Source organism: Natrix helvetica, assembly GCF_964273705.1.
Source record: "Natrix helvetica genome assembly, chromosome: W".
NCBI classification, from domain to species: domain Eukaryota; kingdom Metazoa; phylum Chordata; class Lepidosauria; order Squamata; family Natricidae; genus Natrix; species Natrix helvetica.
Genome location: NC_138555.1, coordinates 86,455,096 through 86,475,645, shown reverse-complemented (window position 1 = coordinate 86,475,645; position 20,550 = coordinate 86,455,096). Strand labels below are relative to the sequence as shown.

The window sequence follows — 20,550 nt, the reverse complement described above, 5'->3', positions numbered from 1 at the left end:
CCTGCCCACACGCAAAGGGCACGCCCACCGGCTCTGGAGTGCCGCATGGACTCCCCGGTGCGGCGGCTGCTGCTGTGCCTGGTCCTGCTGCAAGGGAGCGGTGCTCGTGCACAAGGTGCCAGGGGGGCATTTCGGAGAGGGGAGGAGAGCGGAGCCCCTGCGGGCAGAAGCGCCCCCCCCTCAGGGCAGAGCAGGTGGAGGGCGGCCCTTCTGACCTTCCTGAGGTCGCAGCAGACTTGTGATGTCAGGGGCAGCGAAGGCTGAAGGCTGGCCTACCTGTGGCTGCCCGTGCCCCCCCCCCCCCCCCGCAGAGCAGGGCTCCCAAACGAGAGGCTTATTGGGGAAGACCCGGCCAGAGTCAGCAGGCCTGGCTGTCCCATTGGAGACCCCAGGGGGCCCCTGAGCCCCCATGCTGGGCTGCTAAGTCAAAGCCGGCTCCGATTCCCCCAGAAGAGTGGGGTCTCTTTGAGACAGACTGGCAAGGCCTCCCGGCCCCCTCAGTGAGTCCAGCGGGGGGGGGGAGGCACGGAGAGCAGGGGCCGCCTAACATGGAGGCTTCTTGTCACTCTTAGGCTGCGGCTACCGGCCAGAGTTTGATGCACCGCATGCCGCCCATTTGGGCAATGCCCGCATCGTGGGGGGCACGAAGGCTGCTGCTGGGAAATGGCCCTGGGTGGTCAGCATTCAGACCAGCTCCTACCACTTCTGCGGGGGGAGCATCGTACACCCCTGGTGGGTGCTCTCTGCAGCTCACTGCTTCACAGACAGAAGGTAACTGGTCAGGGGGGCATTTGGGGGGGGCTGTAGGACCCGAAGCGGGGCAGCCCTTCTTAGCAGAGTTCCCCTTCATGCCTGGAAGCCCCCCTACATGTAAAGACCTCTCAGAGTGACCCCCCTTTGGCTGCCGATGCTCCTTGCCCCTCCTTGCCAGTCTTCCGTGCCAACGGCGGAAGAGCTGCCCCTAGCAGGGGAAGAGCTTCTGGGGCTCTTCGGTGCCAGGGAGGGTTGGGCTCTGGCTGCCACTCTCCGTCTCCTGTTCTGCCCCCCCCCAACTGACCACTCCCCTGCCCTGCCCCTCCCTCCCCCATGCAGGGAAGGCATCAGGGTGGCGGCAGGAAGCAACTACCTGGGCAGGAACAATGTCACCCGCTGGGTGCGGAAGATTCACCTCCACCCGCTCTACAACCCCAAGACCTACGACAACGACCTGGCCCTGCTGCTCCTGCACAGCCCCATCCCCCACAGCTGGTTCCACACTGCCCTCTGCCTGCCAGACCGCAACATCGTCCCGGACAACAGCATGTGGGACAGCTGCTTTGTCGCCGGCTGGGGCCTCACCAAAGCGGGTGAGCCGGGCGTTTCCCCCCACTCCCAGCAGCCCAACGGGAACCCAAGTGCCCCGCCTCTTTGCCTGGGCACCCGCAGAAGTGAACCAGAGGCCCTTGCACCGTGGCACTGCCCCGCCCGGCCCTTTAGCGGAGCTCTCTTCCCATTCCTGGCGGCCTTCCCGGTCCATAGCTGGCCCCTCAGCTGGGGCTTCTGCATGGCACGGTCCAAAGAGAGGCCACGGCTGCCAACCTGCTGCCCTGCCTGCCTTCGATGCTCCTCGCAGGGTTGCTCTGCCCAGCCTCCCTCAGGGGGCCTCACCCTCTGTTGAGAATCACTGCCCCAGAGGGCATCAGAGAGGAAGACCCTCTCATGGAGCCACAGAGGGGGCACCCAGGGGCATCTAGCCCAACCCTCTGCTCACCAGAGCACCCCACAGAGATGGGTGTGTCTGAGGACCCACAGTGTGGGGGAAGATTCCGTTTCTCCTGCAAAACTCTTCTTGGCAGCTTCTGACTTGAATTCCCATCCGGTCCCTTTCGGCTCTACACCCGCACCCCCTGCATGCGAGAGAGATACCCAGTCTTCACCAGCTGCCCTGTGCCAGCCTCTGTTTCTGCTCCATTTCCGTTAGGCCCCGGGCCCAGCCCTAACTGTTGCTGGGAGGCTCACGCAGAGGCTCTCGCTGCCCTCCTGTCCCTCCTGCTTGCCTGCTCTCCTCCAGACCACCCCTCCCCTCGGGGAAGGGGCTACTGTCAGCCTGGTGGTGGGCAAAGAGGGGCTCCCCGTGCCTCTGAACGTTACGACCCCGGAAGGGACCGGAAACCCATTTGCCTGCCTCCCATCCTTCCCCTGAGTCAGATCCGTCCCCTATCCACTGCCCAGGGGAGAATCTCTGGGGCTGAGAGCTAAGCCATTTGCCCCCCGTCTTTCCTCCTCCCCCCCCCCCGTCTTGACCCCTCTAGGCTCAGATTACGGCTCCCTTGAGTTACTGGACATCCAGGTGGCCCTGGTAGACTGGACACTGTGCCTGCGGTGGCTGCATTCTCTCACCAGGAACATGGTGTGCGCTGGGTTCGAGGAGGGCGGCCGGGATGCCTGCCAGGTAGGATCCCCCTTGGCTGTCCCCCCACCCACCCCCACGCAATGGCCCAGCCCGGCCTCAGAGGAGCAGCTGCTCACAGGGGCCCTGAGCTGGCCAGGCTTGCGATCCAAAGGCCTGCCCGTCACCCAGGTCAGGCTCCTTGCCAAGGAAACCGGCTGATTCCCAGGATGGTTGAGCAGCGCCTGGACCAGGGGATGGCATGGAGCAGCCCCACGCACCAGCCCCAGAGGCTCCTTTCGGCCCCAGCGGCTCCTGCTTGCTTCCCCTGGCAACAGCTTTGTCTCCTCACCCCCCAAGGGCTGCTGGCCTCAGTAGAAGAGTCGAAGGGACCCCTCCTCAGTACAAGGGGTTGTGGGGGTGGCATTCCTGCTGAATCCTGCCCCACAGGATGCCCCGCCCTCCCTCCTCCACCCGTGCCCCAGCCCCTCTTCGATTCCCTGCTTCTCTCGCCTCTGCAGGGAGACAGCGGGGGGCCCTTGATGTGTCTCCCACCCGGCCACAGCGGCCACGGCAGCCCCCGGCGCTGGTACCAAGTGGGCATTGTGAGTTGGGGTCGCAGCTGCGCAGCCGCCCGCAGCCCAGGCGTCTACACGCAGGTCTCCAACTACCACTCCTGGCTAGAGCAGACCTCGGCGCACGATGGGCGTCCCTTCCGCGTGCCCCAGATCCCAGTCGGCCCCTCCTCCCAGCACGAAAAGCACAATGACCTCTGGACCAACGTGGAGAGTGGAGGAGCCCCTGTGGTCCCCCCAGTCGTGCCCTGCTCTACCTCCCTGGCGGTGCTGCTCTTGGGCCTGCGCTGAGGAGCAGCCAGCGAGAAAGGGCGACGGCGGCCAGTGTGGGGAGACCCAAAGGATGCTGAGCAAGGGGGGAGGGCTTCCCTCAGTTTGACTCGGCCGTTCAATAAATATTCTTGGATGATTCCTGACTCTCTGCTCGTGGGGAGTGGGGGGGGCGTATGCATTTAAAAACCCCGCTTAGGAATCTCATTCAGATCAAGTTTATTATCAGGCATTTTTAATAGCAAAATTTATAGTTCAGTATTAAGATACTTCTGACTTTCCAGAATCTATTCCATCACGTGGTGCAAAAAGATGACGATTTCGCTCCCATGCTGAGCGGAGAAACAAACATTACTTCTCTGTTTCCCAAAGGCATTTAAAATGACCGGCTATAATCTCCGCACAGACAGAATGCCCCAGTGGCCAATCAGAAACATAGATGTGACCACATGTCATGGAACTACATTTCCCATAAGGCAGTCTCTGCCTACATTTCCCAGGAGGTAGTTTCTTGAAGGAGACAGCTCTTAATTCCTATGCTAGCTATACAGTGTGTTAGGTAAGCTCCCCGGTAGGAGAGCGAGTGTGCAGAGAAGTGTAATGGGAGTGGTGTGGAAGAACACGCACAAATCAGCATACAGGGACGCCGAATAGTAAAAGTAATAGTATTTTACTTAGGTGGAAAATAGAGATATTCAGAGTCCATCAAACAGTCCAAGTCATACACGGATAAGACAGTCAGTTGTCAATGTTGTCAGTTAAGGAGTGATCCATAGAACACAGTCCAGTATCATATAATCAGTTCCGCACACAAAGTCGCTAACAGTAGTAAAACTCACAGTAACTCATGATACATCTACAAGCAGTATCCACCAATCAGCATCTAGCAAACAGAGAGCTAACAGTCATTCTGGCTCCATCTTATGGCTGCTTGAGGTAACGACAACCAATCACATTTTACAGCAGTATTTAAAGCTACAGTACTACCATCATGGTTTATATATTGCTGACCCAACTGTTGGCTTACATTCCTAACACAGTGCTGAGACAGCACAGGGGGGAAGCCCCCAAAGCCAGTGGAAGGGGAGGAGGACCCCTCACCAGTGGAGCAGAGGACGGTGAGGGCAGACTCTCCACAAGTGTTTGGGCAAGGGCTGTAAGCTCAAGTCAGGGTAAGAAATAGGGATGACACCCCCCTCCCATGTCCCCCACTCCTCCAGCTGCAGCAGAGCACTTGGCGAGCTTTTTCCCATGCTCAGCGGAGGCTCTTCCTTCAGCTGTGGCGGCCATGGGAGGCCTTGGGAGGTGTTGCAGGGCCTTGAGTTTGGTATTTTCCTCACAATGCCAGAAATGGTCACCGTGGGACCCATCATCCCCCTCCCCCCAGTCCAGCTGTGAGGAAAGAAGGTGACCCCCTCCAGCGGGGAAGGGAGGGGAGGGGGCAACCCATTCACAGCTGCCCACAGTCCAGCAGAGGCAACAGCAGGAAGGGGCCGGGGGTCTCTGCTGGGCCAGACGGAGGGACCTCAGACCCAGCCCACAAGAGACTCACGTAGGGCTCTGGCACAAGTGTACCCATTTACGGGCCATGGCAAAAGGAGCGTGTGGTGGAGAGCCTGCCTTTAGATGGGTTCGCTTCCCCGGGGAGTTGCCTTTAAAAATGGATGCTCAGAAGCTGACATCGCGGTGACACGACAGTCAATCTCGGGCTTCCGAGACCACCGCCGAAATTCCAGCCACAGGACGGTCCAACTGGACCTAAACCGTCCCAAAGAGATGGTGATAGGAAGGGGCATATCTGCCGATCCCAGAGACACCCGCAAAGTCTCTGGTGATCCAGGAATAGCCCTCTTGCCAGCGGCTAGGAAGTAGCCAGGCTGGTGAAACTGTTGACAGCTTCAGAAGTGAAAATGCAGGAAAGAGCGTGTCGTTCATGGTGAGATTTTTACCTTTTTTCTGATTTATGAAAACACCCTAAATGAAGAGCTAATCTAAAATAAAGACTGATGAGAGAGAGCAAGCAGCGAATATAAGGCTACAGTCAAAGTGAATGTTTTTACTTTTTTTTCTCCTTTTTATTGTCAGAAGCTTGACTGGACTTTCTATTCAGTGTAGTGTTAAATGGAGCGGGCTTTTTTCTTTTCCGTTTTACTTTTTGGACTGTTTGATAACTAAGTTCTACTGTTCCACTGTTTAAGATTTTTTTTTTATATACAACGGTTTAAAGTTCATTGTACTATTTTCTTTTTTCTCATTTGGCTTTTTACTCTTTTTTTCTTTTCTCTTAATAAGGCAGAGAACGCAATACAGAGAGGGAAAGTTTTGGATAAGTAACACTGCCATCCAGAGGCTTTGAAACTTTGTCTCTATTTTTTGTTTGAATGAATGTTTGGAAAAGGTTGCTCTCCAAGGTTACTGGCTCAGCCAGGACTGATAGGAGAAGAGTTATTTAGACAGGTGCTCATTCTGAAATTTTCAGTCCTGGAAATTCTGCCTGGAGAGAATAGATAACAACTGTAAGAGTAGGCCTGGAGTGATCTTGGAAGGCTTTCATTTTATAAAAGTTTTTAATTTATTTCTCTTTAATTTATTTATTTAATTTTACAAGAAGCCTTGAAACTACTTCTTTTTCTTTTCTTTTGCTGATGGCAGTGTTTACTTATTTTTGCTGTGAAGTTGGGTCCCGTATCTGGTTGTTTTCTATTTTTGGTTTTTTTCAGTTGGATTATGGCATAGAAAAGATTGAAGATTTTTATTCTCTTTTTTTTTTTTTCAAAAAGTTTTATTTGTTTTTTTAAAACATTTATGCGGAAAAGGGTAAGTGGAATGGTTACAAATTTTGGCAGTTGCAAGTGTGGCAGACGCCCCCTCCCTCCAGACTCCTGGGTTACATCAAAATATCAAACCTTAATACATAATCATAAAAAATCAGCATATTAATTCTAGAAAAAATAATTTTCAATCAGTTTATATAGTTATAATATATAGTCTAGTTATAAATTCAATATTACTTTCGGTCTGTTTATAACATTGTGGTTTTCTTATTTATTTTTGTGATCTGAGCTTTCTTGGTGTTGCCCCTTCACCCCCCGCTGGCAGAGCTCCGGCCCCTCCCGTGTCCTGTATGACCGTTGTAGTGTCTTCTGTTTTTTCTAGGTTCGCTTTATTTTTTTCTATAAAGGCCTGTGCCTCTATGGGTGTGTTGATTCTGATTCTTGTCTTCTCCCAGAATATCAGCATACCTTCAGGCATCAACCATCTAAACCACACCCCCTTCTGGTATAATTTATTCGCCAATTGCGAATAGTTTTTTCTTTTTTCCCTAATTTTTTTGGGAATCTGCTTCAGAATGGTTATCTCCCTGTCGTGGTATGTCAGTGTTTGCCCCCTTTGTACACCCAGAATTTCATCTCTTGTGGTTTTCCTAAGGAATTTAATATGAACCTCCCTGGGTACATTATGTGTTCTGGCATATGCTGAATTCACTCTATAGGCTAGGTCTATCTCCCATTCCATCTGCTGTTTATCTTTGTGTATATATTCAGCTAAAATATTAGTCATAATGTCCCTTATATTTTCCCCATCTGCTTCTATTACATTTTGAAATCTAAGATAAAAGGACATTCTCTCAAACTCTGTTTTCATTTGTTGGATATCAAGTTCTTTGTTCCCCTTCTGTAAAGCCTCTACCCCCCCTTTCGCCTCCGCCACCCCACCCTCCACAAGGTCCAGTCTCTGTGAGTTCTTAAAGATTTGGGCTTGATTCTCTTTAATTTCATCTTTCATTTCCCTTAACTGTTTCTTAATTTCCTCCTGGCCCTGTAAAATTTGTTGAAGCATTTGTTGAAAGTCTATCTCTGTAGTCTTGGGTTGCATCAGTTCTGTTATCTTTGACTGTGTAGCTGGGCTAGACATTGCAGACGTTGGGGCAGAAGTAGCAAAGCCAGGCTTTCCAGGAGGTGGTCTTTTTGGAGACATGGTTTATGAAGCAAGGAGATCAGTCAAAGTAGAAACTGGGCAGCTGGAGAAGTAGAGCAGGCAGGCGAATTCAGAAGGCAGAGGATCCAAACAGGTGGGAGTTTCTTTAGTCAATCTAGCGATAGATGAAAGTTTTTTCTCCAAAGAGTTCAAAAAATAACAATCCACAAGAGGTTCCTCTGGGTGACTCGGAGACAAAGACCAGAAGCCTGAATTTTAAAGGTGGAGTCAGGTTTCACAGTTCATGAAGACAACGGAAGTGTGCCATCTTGCCCTGCCAGCTTTGGGCTCAGAGGCATAATAAAATTTTAAAAGTTCAGAAAGTTCTCAGTTCACCCATAAGTTCTGGAGCTAAGTCCAATGAAAGTCACTTTTATGGGGGTGAGGCATCATTAGTTGGCTCTCCCCCCTCCTCCTTCCCCTGGGGGTGAAAGCAAAATCTTCTCAAGCCGCTTGTCCAAGGGAGGGGGGGAAATCCCCCTCCCTCTAGCCACACCTCTAGCAAGGATCCGAAAGTTTAACTTTTTAAAAGTGCTGAAAAGTCCATCAATTCAAAAGAGAGGGAATGAAGAAAGGAAGCCTCTCACCCTACTGCCGCTGCTTCGTTCAAGAGTGCGTTCTCCGATCGGCATGGAGCGAGACGCACGCGCGCCCTCCAAAACTGCTCCCCGATGCCTAGAACGAAGCGGAGAAGCCCCCGCCAGCCGACGACGACGCCAGGACCCTCCGCGAGCCGTTCCCTCGGCAGGACGCCTCTCCGGGGCGTCCTGTGCCCCCCCAGAAGCGGGGGAAGCCCACCGGGAGAGCGGGAGCAGGCAAAGGCTTGCCTGTCGCCGTAGCCGCCGGAACCGGAAGTCAAGATTTTTATTCTCTTTTATGGTTTTTTCTTTTTTCTTTTTCCTTTTCACATTTTTGATAGTGGATCTACCCACTGTCTCCATTTTGCCTTCTTGTTTTACTCTTGGCTTTTTTTCCACAGAATCTTCTTCCCTTTTTTTCGGCCTTTTTGTTTTCTTTTACCTTTTTACTTTTTTTACCTTGGACCACCCCATGGTCACTTTGGATTATAATTGACCCTTTTCTTTCCTTTTTTCTTTTTTTAAACCTTTGATCACCTCATTATCACTCTGAATTACAATTGATTTTTATACCAAGTGGATTATAATACAGAAAAATTTGAAGATGAGTAAAAGAATAATAACCACCAGCTCTGCAACAACAACAACAACAACAACAACTTCCTCCTCACCAGCAGGAGGACAAAGATCAATACAGACAATGTTGCAACAGGAAAAAGAAAAGGGAGAGAAGGCAGTTACCTTAGAGATGAGCATGCAAGGAATTCAGAATTTGCAAGTAAAAACAGATACCATCGAAAAGATAACAGAAAACATGGAAAAAAGAATTGAGACAATAGAACAATGAGCGGGAAACATTAAACAACAAATGGAGAACATGGAACAAAAAGCAATTAAAACTAATGAAAAAATTGATAGTATTCAAACTTTTGATGAAATATGAAGATAGACTACAAAAAATTGAAGAAGAAGGTGACCAAAGAGAGAACAAAATTGGGGAGATTGATAATAGACTTGTATGAGATTTATATTGTGTGGAGGGGGGGTGAAAAGGGGGAAAATTTGTTTGTACAAAACTCTTTTAATAAAAAAAAAAGATAATAGACTGAATGTGGTCGATAAAGATAATATTGGAATATTGAATTGGGAGATGGAAAGGTCAGGATTTTTTCTAAGATTCCAAAACATAGAAGAAGAAAAATGTGAAAACCTGTTACAAATAATGATAGCAATTTTGACAAATGTCTTCGAGTTAACTCAAGAGAAGATGGCTGATGCTATAGATGAAGCATTTCGAGTTTGTACAAGATATGCAGCGAGAAATGACCTGCCAAAGGAAGTTCATGTAAGATTTACCAAGAAAGCAATTAGGATGCAAATACTTCAAAAAGCAAGAGAAAGAAAACTGGAGTACAAAGGCAAGGAGATTGTAGTTATGAAGCAAATACCAAGAAAAGTGAGAGAATCGAGAAGAGAATATCAATTTTTGACTAAAATCCTACTCAAAAAAGGTGTTAATTACAGATGGTTGATACCAGAAGGTTTAACGTTTGTATGGCAAGGACAAAGATACAGAATAGTTTCAATTGAAAAAGCAGATTTTCAAAGAAACGTCTCAGAGGGAAGGCTGAGGAGACTGGACGTAAAGAATCGGTGACAGAACCACGAGCGGTGTCTTCAGCTTCGACTGAAAAAGAAGAAGGAGCAGTAGGCGGGATCGAGATAGAAGAAGGTGCTGTAGGTGGTGTGGATATTAAAGAACTATGAGAACCTAGAGCCACCAGAGCAATAAATCCTATGTATAAAACCTAAATATGGAAGAGAAGAAAATGATCTCAATTAACATAAATACTTAATTCAGCAAATAAAAGAAAGAAAATATTTCACAAACTAGGGAAACTAAAATTGGATATAATTTGTCTACAAAAAGTGCATATTCAAAAGCAACATGAATACTTATTAAGGCAACCAAAGCTGGGGAAAATGTTTACTTCATTGGCAATCTGTAAGAAAAGAGGAGTGATTCTTTACATCAAAAATACAATCCCCGTGGAACAAATTTATACAGAGACGATGGAAGAATTTTGATGGTGGAAATTATGGACAATAATAAGAAAATGCTCCTAATAGGAATCTATGCGCCTAATGACAAGCAAGATGAATTTTACAGAAAATTACACAGGAAAATAATGGGATTATTACACAGGATTATTTAAATACACAGGAAAATTACACAGGATTACTTAAATATTTGTATCATGGGAGATTTTAATGGAATTGTAGATAAGAATATGGACTATAACTTACAAAAAAAAACCAAAGTCAAATAGAAAGATACTCCCTAACTGGCTGACCAACCGCACTCAACGTGTAGTCCTCAATGGAACTGCATCTACATGGAGGGAAGTATGCAGTGGAGTCCCCCAAGGCTCTGTTTTAGGCCCAGTACTCTTCAACATCTTCATCAATGATTTGGATGAGGGAATAAATGGGGAACTCATCAAATTTGCAGATGACACCAAGCTGGCAGGAATAGCCAACACTCCAGAAGACAGGCTTAAGATACAGAAGGATCTTGACAAACTTGAACATTGGGCACTATCTAATAAAATGAAATTCAATGGTGAAAAGAGTAAGGTTCTACATTTAGGCAACAAAAACGGAATGCACAGGTACGGTATAGGTGGTAACCTTGCTCAAGAGTAGTAACTGGGAGAGGGATCTTGGAGTCCTAGTGGACAACCATTTAAATATGAGCCAGCAGTGTGCAGCAGCTGCCAAAAAAGCCAATACAGTTCTAGGCTGCATCAACAGAGGGATAGAATCAAGATCACGTGAAGTGTTAATACCACTTTATAATGCCTTGGTAAGGCCACACTTGGAATACTGCATTCAGTTCTGGTCGCCACGATGTAAAAAGATGTGGAGACTCTAGAAAGAGTGCAGAGAAGAGCAACAAAGAGGATGAGGGGACTGGAGACTAAAACATATGAAGAACGGTTGCAGGAACTGGGTATGTTTAGCTTAAGAGAAAGAAGGACGAGGGGAGACATGATAGCAGTCTTCCAATATCTCATGGGCTGCCCCAAAGAAGAGGGAGTCAAGCTATTCTCCAAGGCACCTGAGGACAGAACAAGAAGCAATGGGTGGAAATTAACCAAGGAGAAAAGCAACTTAGAACTAAGGAGAAACTTCCTGACAGTGAGAACAATTCATCAGTGGAACAGAAGTTGCCTCCAGAAGTTGTGAATGCCCCAACACTGGAAGTCTTTAAGAAGACGTTGGATATCCATTTGTCTAAAACGGTATAGGGTTTCCTGCCTAGGCAGGGGGTTGGACTAGAAGACCTCCAAGGCCCCTTCCAACTCTACTATTGTATTGTATTGTATTGTAAACAGCACCTAGATTGATAGAAAGAATAGAAGAATATGGAAAAGTAGCAGGATTAAAAATAAATAAAGATGAAACGAAGATCTTGACAAAGAATATGTCAACAAGACAAAAGAAAGAGTTGGTGGAAACCTTGGAGATACAAGTTGCGAACAAGGTTAAATGTTTGGGGACATATATTAACAGCAAGATGCAGCGCTCTTAAAGACAACAACCACTATAAACTCAAACATCAGGTCGCGATGGATCTGAAGAAATGGGAAAATCTACAACTTTTGATGATAGGGAGAACATCTACAATTAAAATGAACATTCTACCTAGAATTTTATATCTGTTCCAGACAATTCCAATTAGACTAGGGAAGGAATTTTTCGATGACTTAAATAAAATAGTGTTGAAGTACATATGGCAGGGGGGAAAAGCAAGAATAAAACTAAAATTGTTACAAGATGCAAGAACAAGAGGAGGATTGGGCCTGCCTAATTTGGAATTATATCACCAGGCAACAAGTTTGATGTGGGTTAAAGAATGGATAACACTAAGGAATACCAGATTATTGACCCTTGAAGGACATGATCTATTGTTGGGATGGCATGCCTTTTTATAGTACAAGGGAACTAAAACACAGGGGTATTTTAGAAGACATTACCTAAGGGAGGCTTTGCTACTAAAGTGGGAGAAGATTAAAAGACGATATTATTTAAAAATTCTAGCCTGGCTATCAACTATTGAAGCCTTTTCATACGCAATAATATACAAAAAGGAACAAACAGATATGGTGAAATATTGAATGCAGAGGGTGAACTTAAATCTATGCAAGAACTGGAAAAGGAAGGTATAAAGATGAACTGGTTTTCATATGTGTAAATACAATCTAGATATGACAAGGACCATAAAGAGGAAGGTTTTTATGATAAAATGACTGAGTTAGTTAAAATTTTGATGGGTACTGACAAAAAAGTAATTAAAAAACTTTATGGACACTTACTCGAAGTTAAGTTAGAAGAAGAACAAGTTAAAGGAACTATGATAGCTTGGGGGGAAAATTTTGGGCATGGGTTTGAATTAGAGAAGTGGCAGAAATTGTGGTCTCAAAATTACAAAATGACAATGTCAACAGCATATAAAGAAAATTTGTATAAGATGTTTTACAGGTGTCATCTACCACCGACGAGAATAGCAAGAATGTTCAAGAATAAATGAGAAAAGTGTTGGAAATGTCATCAGATACTGGGTTCATATTACCATATGTGATAGACTTGCGCAGAAGCTAAAAGATATTGGACTAAGATCCACACGTGGTTGGAGAAAATGACACAAAAACATATAGACTTTAAACCAGAGACTTTTTTATTGGGAATTATACCAGAAATATATAATAGAGACTTGAAATATTTGATTGTAAATGTTTTAACAGCAGCTACGATTGTATTTGCAAAAAATGAGAAAAATGAGAAAAATGAGAAAATACCAACGCAGGAGGAAATTATTCAAAAAATTATGGAATGTGCGGAAATGAGTAAATTGACATTTGAAATTAGAGAACAAGAAGATGAACAATTTTACAAGGTTTCGGATTTGTTTTATCAATGGTTAGATAAAAAATCATGGTAATGGAAAAAGTGGGAGAACTTTTTATATTTTAAGAATAATAGAATGATATATGCAATACTGTAAGGGTTTAGCACTGTTAAACAGATTAGAATGATGTAATGGAATAATGTTGTATGTATGATTTCAATATATAGAATATCTTGTTTTAAATGTAGGAATAATAATGAAAGTTGAACTATTGATGCAAAATGATGTTGTATGTATGGATTCAATATTTAGAACATCTTGTTTAAAATTAAGGAATAATAATTACAGTTGAAAAATTGACATATAACAATAATGTACTTATGTTTATCTAAGGAACAATTTGTGATTCAATATATAATTTTAAGTGGTGACCATGGAAAGGACGCACAAAATCTTGTAACCAAATGACACGCTATATGAAATGGAAGAAGGTTGTATGTGTTTTATGTTTTTGTTTGTTTTTGTTTGTTTTTTTAAAAATGGATGCCCTGAACCTGGCTGTAGTAGCTGGGGCAAGGAAAGCAGGCAGAGCAATGTGGGAGGGTTATGTGGGAGATGCCCCCCGCCCGCTCTGATCTGGAGGGAGCCCCAGGCTGAGCACCCTCAAATCCCAGGGAGAGGAAGGAAGCCCAAGGGGCAGGGGCCAGGTGGGGCTCTGGGGTCATAAAGTGGCCTGACCTGGCTGGATGCCTGTCAGTGGTTGGGGTGGGGGGACGGACAGAGACGTCCGGGGCAGGACTCGATGGCCTCCAGGGGTCCTTCCCGCTTGAGGATGCCGTAGCATGGGAGAGGGGGGGGGGTCTGAGGCCCTGGGCTCCTATGTGGGGTTGGGGAAGAGAGGCTGCCTGGGGAACAGCATCAGAATGGAGGGGGAGGCTAACAGGTGGAGGAAGAAGCTCAGAGGGAAGCCCCCCACTATCCCCACCCTCCAACTGATCAGGCTGGGGAAGGGAGTTGTACTTTCAGGTGGGCACAATTTTGTTAATGTGGCCCTTCGATAGAGGGGAATTCGCTCATCTGGCTGGGTTTCCTGCTTGGGAATCTGGAGTCGGCCCCACCCTTTGCTTTTGGGGGGGGGGGGCGGAGACCCCAGAGCAGCTGCCTGGACCAGCAGCCCTGCCTGGGAGGTTTCTGCCAGAGAGGGTCAGGGGGGAGGGGCTGCTGGGCAGGAGGAGCAAGCGGGGAGGGGGGGGGTTCCGGAACCCCTGATGTCGCAGGGCAACCGGGGAAACCTCTGGCTATTTACCGTTGAAGAGGTGGCGGTACTCGCTTCAGGTAGAGGGCAGGCAAGCTGGGCCAGGAGGGGGGGCAGCCTGGCCCCCAAGCGGGGGAAGGAGTTGGGAGATCCGGCCTGGGCTGCTGTTGGGGAAGGGGCTGAAACCGGGTCCCCTTCCCGGTGGCCATCAAGGACCCCCACAACTCTCACCTGGGGACGGGGGGGCTTGGGCCCCTCCAGGAAAGCCGTGCTCCTGCCCCAGCCCTGGCTGATCCGGGGTCCCCCCCTCCTGGGTGCTTGGGGTCCCTCGGGGGGTTCCTAGGGGCAGAGGGCGCTTACAGGACGGCCTCCCACTCCCACCGCAGGCATGGAGTTTGTGACCGGCTACCGGGCAGAGATCCTGGACTTTGCCGAGCTTCTCTTTGGCTGGTACCAGCGCTTCCTGCTGGATGCCGTCTGCCGGCGGGGCAGCGAGCGGCGCAAGAGGCAGGAGAGCTCCATCCGCCGCTTGCCACCCGACCCAGCCCTCTGGATCCTGCACCTGCTGCCCAACCGTAGCCTGGCCTTCACGGTGGCCGACCCCGGGCAGCAGCTGGGCAGCCGCTTCTACAGCGAGGAGGCCCTGGCCCTGCAGGACCTGGAGCGCTTCATAACCTTTGTGGGGGCCGGGGGGGAGGAGGAGGAGGAGGAAGAAGAAGAAGAAGAGGACGACGACGCGGCCACGGAGACAGGTTTGTGGCCGAAGTCCCCTGCCCCCAGGAAGGATTCGGGGCTGTGGAGAGGCCACTGGGCAGGGCCGACCCATGACCTTTGACCTTCGCTTAGCCTCACCCCAGCTGGGTAGGGGGAGGCCATTGGGGGCTTGTAAGGTGGAAGAAGGGGTCCTCCAGCCCCTCTTCCTCCCCTCTCTGGTTTTCCCAGGAAGAGTTTTGTTTAAAAAGAAACCCGTCTGAGCCCCCCTTTTCCCTATTTTCTCCCTTCCCAGTTCTTACTCAGCCTATCCTACCTTGCCCTCCCCTGCCCTCTCCCTCCTTCCCTTCCCTTCCCTTCTCTCCCTCTCCCGTCTAGTCTATTCTTTGTTCCTTGAGCTCACGCCAAAGCCTTAGCCATCATGTAACCACCATCAAGCTGGCTTCTCTTGTTGTCGGCTGCTGCTGAAACCTTGGTGGGAGAATGTCTCCCCTCCCCCCGCTGGCTTTGCCCTGTCCTGGCTGGGCTGCGCTCCAGAAACCGTGGGGCACCTGGGCTCCCTCCCAAGGAGGTTGGAGACCCACCGACATTCCCCACCCCGACCCACAGGCCACCCCTCCTCCCTCCCACACGTCTGTCTTCAGGTGATGCCAAGGAAAAAGCAGGTTCTCCAGGGAAGCCTCGTTTATTCATTAGATTTATTTGCAGCCTACCTCGTCTTGTGATCAGGGGAGGGGGAAGGGGGGAGATCCTGGGTCCTGCAGCGAGCTCCAAACTGCCCCCATCTGCCCCTCCCTCCCCTCCCACTTTGTGCTCCGCAGGGCAGCCCCTGTGGCGCGTTGAGCACCTCCTGCTGGTGACCGATGAGTATGGCACCATTCTGGGCTTTGACTTCCTGCTGGGGGGCTTCTTGGGGACGGCTGGGCAGGAGCCCCTGGAGCCCCGGGCCCTCGCCTTGCTCTGCTACAGCATGTTCTGCCCCCTGGGTGCTGGGGAGCCCCGCCGGCCGAAGCTGCTGACCGTGGGAGACCCAGCTTTGCACAAGTGAGTGGGCGGAGGGTGCTTGGGGGGGGGGGCTCCTTGTCTCCCCACCCCTGACCCTCTTCTGCTCTGGCCCCAGCAGGTCCCTGGAGCCCCTGCTTGCTCGCCTGGGCATCCGGATGAGCAAGGGTCCAATGCGGGGCTGGGGCCCCAAACCCAGCTTCTCCTTCCCCACCACACGGGTGAGGGCGTGCCACGTGTGCAAGAGACACAGTTTTGAGGGCCAGATCACAGCCTGGTGAGTCCAGAGCAGACGGAATCGCAGCCCCCCCCCTTCTAGTCACCACCTTCTGCCTGAGCTGGGGGTGGGGGGTGGGCTCCCCTTTCCAGACCACAAAGGCTTGGGGAGGCTTTTGGTGCCATTGATGGTTTGCCTCGGGGGGCACTGGAGGAGGTTTTTAAGAAGGGATTGGACCGCCATCTGAAGACTTATAGGGTTGGACTAGAAGACCTCCAAAGTCCCAGTTCTTGTCATTCTGGAAAGCTTGCCCTGCCCCTCCTATGCCATTTGGCCAGCTTTGTGCCACCCCGTGCCCAGCTCTTTCTCTCCGCCAGCCAGCATTGCCGCGCTGTCTTCTACTGCTCGGAGAAGTGCCGGAAGCTGGACTGGAGCCGCAGCCCCGAGGACATCGGGCACCAGTTTTGGTGCCAGCGCATGGCTGGATACATGAGCCAAGCCAGAGAGCTCGCCAACCTCCCCTTCACCTTTGCTGCTGGTAGGGAGCCCCACCACATCCCAGAGAGGGGGAGACCGGGGCTAAGCTGCAGGTCCAACCCTGCCTTCCCTCCCCAGAGGTGACCAGCGATACCTTCAACAAGGAGGGCTTCCTGCTTGCGCGAGGGCTGACCCGCGGATACTGGGTGGCTGAGAGCATGCTGGTGAGGGCCCCGGACTACGGCCTGGGGCTGCAGAAGGGCCCCGTGAAGACCCCTGTGCCCTTCCTCCAGAGTGGTGAGTGGGGATTGGAAGAGGCGGCAGCCAGCAGGCATGGGCAGCTGTGGGCCTGGCGGGAAATGTGCCAGGCGCAAATAACTAGGCCCACACACGAAAGAATCCAAACCATTTATTGCTTTATTGCTTAGTGCCTATATCCGGTTCATAGGAATCTTCCCGGACTGGCAGTTTCCCCCTGAGAAAATAAGCCTCCGTGGCATTCTAGGGGAGCCTTCCATGCCCAGACTAACAGCCTGCTTGACTCCTCCTCCTCCCAACTGCGTCAGGACCGCCAATACCATTCCTTCATAAACTGCACCTTACACATTTTGGGCTACAATTCAAGGTGCTGGTTGTGACCTCTGAAGCTCTTCACGGTGGAGCTTTGAGGGACACCCCCCACCCCCAGCCGGTGGTTGCTGCCCATCCGATCCAGCCGGGCAGAATAGGCACCCTTCATGCCCGGTCACCCTTTAGTCTTTAGGCCAGAGTGGACGGACGGTGGCTGACCTCTGCACTCTCTCTGGCGCTACGTTTCACCCTGTAAACCGCCCAGAGTCAGGGTGATCCTGGCCAAAGTAGCGCATGGCTCTCCAAACATGGCAACCTGAAGACTTGTGGACTTCAACCCCCAGACTGCCTCATTAATATGCTGGCTGGGGAATTATGGGAATTGAAGTCCACAAGTCTTAAAAGTCGCCATGTTTGGTGAGCCCTAAACTAGAGGCCTCTATGAAGGAGTGAATAAATTGGGTGGTGGAGGCTGTGCAGCCCCCTCCCTCCCTCCCTCCCTCCCCCTGCGGAGTAAGGGGTCTTAACAGTCTTGCCCACCAAGAGGGGCAACACTATCTCCCCGCCCTTGTCAGAGCCCTCCCCCCCCCAGGCACTCTCTCTAAGGACACTCAGGGAGCGGAGGGGGTGAAGCCGGGGTCTCCTCACCTTGCACAATTGGGGGTGGGGGCTTTCTCTCTCTGCAGGTAACCCCTTTGAGGCCCTCAGGCCGGAAGGAGGGACGGCACTCCCCCCAGCACCCCCAGAGCCCCCCACACCTCGGACCTTCTTTGGTGAGGAGGGGGCAGCATGGCTCCTTTCCCCCCCTGCTCTACTTGCACAGACCCTCCCCCATCTGATCACTCTTCTTCCCCCCCCCAACCCCCATGTCCCCCCTTTTCCTCCAGCGTCCTGGAAAGAGTACTACCAATGGCGGGGGCTGCCTCTCGGGGCCCCCCTGGCCGTGCTGCTGACCTATCCCCTCACTGCCTACTACATCATCACTCAGCTGGCCCCCCAGCACTGTGAGTGGGGGTCCCTCAGCGGCAGGGAAGGGGAGAGGGGCCTAGGGGGCCAGGGACCATAACCTGGCCACGCCTGCAGGAGCCTCGGGTGGCCACGGGTGCGAATTTGGGACCACCTGCCATGGCCCGGCCGAAGGGAAGGGATGGCGGCTTCTGGTGCCTTAGGGGTGGGTGGGGAGGGGCTGACGACAGAGCACCCCCCCCGGGAGGCCCATGCAGAAGAGCCGCAGGAGGTTGCAGTGAAAGGTCCCTCATTCCCCTCCCCCTCCTCTCAGTTCCAGAGCTGAACATTTTGAACAAACAGTCCCTCAAGATCCACCTGGTGGAATCCGGCAAGGAGTTTGGCGTCCTGATGGTCTTCTGGGTAGGGAAGAGTCTCTGGTGAAGGGGGGGGCAGAGAGAGGGGGCCCCACTCTGTCTGACTGCACTGGAGCAGGTCTGCAGGAAGACCTCTGGCTCGGCAGCCTGGGAGGGATGGGAACTGTAGTCCAAGGCCGTGGGAGCTCCCCTGCCTCTCACCAACGTACCCACCTCCTTGCTGGGGGAGAAGGAGGGGGGGGGAGGAGGGCAACTTAAAAAGGAGCCCCAAACACGATTGCCTGTTGCTAGCCTCTTTGCACTCCCCCCCTCCTCCCTTTCCCACCCCCCCTCCTCTCCCCCCTCCCCGGCAGGAGTTGTCAGTGTTGCTCCCTCACGTTTCCCTGGAGCTGCTCTTTGTGGGGGACACGTTGCCCCCCGAGTTGGACGGCCAGCAGTTCCTTTTGCAGAGAGACGTGAGTCTTCCTCCCTTGAGGTTGTACCCAGGGGAGCAGGGTGTGTGTGTGTGTGTGTGTGTGTGTGTGTCTTTCTTCCTCCCTTTTCACCCCCAGGGAGGGGGGGGGCAATCCTGGCACATGGATCTTGAGGGATCTTCCGGCTGATTTGGGATGCTGAACGTCCCACTCTCCCTCTGTCTTTGGCCTTCCTCCCCAGAGGGTGATCACCTCCCCCCGCCTCTTTTCAGGAGGAGCAGGGGGTCTCCGTCCTGCCCGGCTTGGCCCCCAGGGCCAAAGGAGGCCGCCGGGAGCTGCAGCTGGGCTTCAGTGCCCGGCCCTACCACCTCCTGCAGGCCCCCAAACCGGACCTGGTGATTGGTGAGAAGAGGAGAGGGGAGGAGGCGGTTGAGGGTGGGGAGGGGTCCTGTGCTCTGCACCTAACGCAGCCCCCCCTTGTGCCCCTGACCTGCCCAGGGTTCAACTCCGGCTTTGCCCTGAAGGAGACTTGGCTGAGTGCTTTGCCGCGACTGCAGGTGAGCTGCCGCCAGGGGGAGCAGGTGCCCAGCCGCCAGGACCGAGACCCCCAGCCCCAACAATGGCTGCTGGGCACCTTCCCTTGGCAGCAATAACCAGCTTGGCCTGGCCTAGACCTCCCCTGACCCCCCCACCCTCCCGCCAACGACAGTGCTTCTCTGCCCCCCGCAGTCCCTCCGAGTGCCAGCCTACTTCACCGAGTGCAGCGCCTACAGCTGTGCCGTGGATGAGGCCGCAGTCTCCATGGCCACGGGGGGCAGCGCCAGCCCCGCCCAGATCAATCCCTTCCGTTCACCCTTCCGACAAGCCGGGATTGACAACGCCATGCCCTGGTGGGTACGAGGACCCTCCTCTGCCTCTGACTGGCAGCCACCGAGTTCCCTCCCCTCCTCCTGGCACACAGGGAAGCCGTGCGTGGCCCTTGGGGCAGAGGGCCCCACCTTTTGTGGGGGGGTGTCCTCCTGGCCCCGTCTTGCCCCTGTCCAGCCCCTCACGTGCCCCTCCTCCCCTGACAGGTACTGCAACGCCTTCATTTTCCACCTCATCTACAAGGCCTCAGCCAACAACCACCGTCAGAGCTCGGTGCCGCCTCCGCAGCCGCTCCTGGCCAGCGGGAACCCGGAGCCACCCGAGCCAGCCCGGAGCCGGCGTAAGGACAAGAGGCAGATCCGTGCGGCAGGGCGCCGGCGCAAGTGACACGGGGGGGGGGGCACAGGAAATAAAGCACTGATGGACACACCGAGACTCTGTGCTGGTTGACACCTTGAGCAGGGGGTTGGGTCTAGAAGGCCTCTGAAGTCCCTTCCGGCCCTTCCTGGGATTCTGGGCTCCCTTAAGCTGGCTGGCAGCCCCGGCTGGGAACAGAGTCCTGGGCTCATGCTTGGCGGAAAGACACATGGCGGGAACATGCCCCCCCCCCGGTGAAATGAGGCCCCACATCAACCGAGGCCCCAAAGGAGGCCAATGGCCGCAGAGACGCCCAGCTGAAGAAGGGAGGCTTGGACTCGTCTCCCTTCCCCATCCTTGCCCCCCCCACAGCCACGGGAGGACGAGGGCGAGGGTGATGCACCGATGCCAGCACCCCACCCACAAGCCGTGGTGCCAGGGAGTCAGCTTCAGGAAGGGTGGGATACCTGGGGAAGCCGAGAGGGTCCCGGCCGCATCAGAGGGGGTGTGGAGGGGGCTGTGGGGAGCAGATGGGCCAAAGATGCTGACCGGAGACCCTCTTCCACAAGCAGACCCCCCCCCCCATTAACCTCCCCTGTCCCCAAGCAGGGCTCCGAACTCTTGAAAGCTGCAGAGCCACAGCTCAGCGCTTCTGGCCTCCGGCTGGCAAGAACCCTG

The 20,550-nt window shown here is 52.1% G+C and overlaps 2 protein-coding genes across 2 annotated transcripts; both read left to right on the top strand.

The window, feature by feature from the left end:
* Positions 1 to 45: 45 nt before the first annotated feature.
* Positions 46 to 3,234, top strand: LOC309400646 (serine protease 55-like; the record flags this gene model as incomplete). The annotated part of the gene is made up of 5 exons (XM_081969209.1): positions 46 to 115; positions 573 to 771; positions 1,093 to 1,346; positions 2,292 to 2,431; positions 2,890 to 3,234. 5 exons carry the CDS (start codon positions 46 to 48, stop codon positions 3,232 to 3,234), a joined length of 1,008 nt encoding a protein of 335 aa, XP_081825335.1.
* Positions 3,235 to 14,319: 11,085 nt separating this feature from the next.
* LOC309400366 (zinc finger MYND domain-containing protein 15-like) lies at positions 14,320 to 19,902 on the top strand (the record flags this gene model as incomplete). Its single annotated transcript, XM_081968800.1, has 13 exons — positions 14,320 to 14,688; positions 15,469 to 15,691; positions 15,771 to 15,926; positions 16,244 to 16,404; positions 16,482 to 16,640; positions 17,600 to 17,686; positions 17,801 to 17,917; positions 18,193 to 18,281; positions 18,589 to 18,690; positions 18,921 to 19,050; positions 19,147 to 19,205; positions 19,378 to 19,538; positions 19,722 to 19,902. Exons 1-13 carry the CDS (start codon positions 14,325 to 14,327, stop codon positions 19,900 to 19,902), a joined length of 1,989 nt encoding a protein of 662 aa, XP_081824926.1. The 5' UTR covers positions 14,320 to 14,324.
* Positions 19,903 to 20,550: the final 648 nt, after the last annotated feature.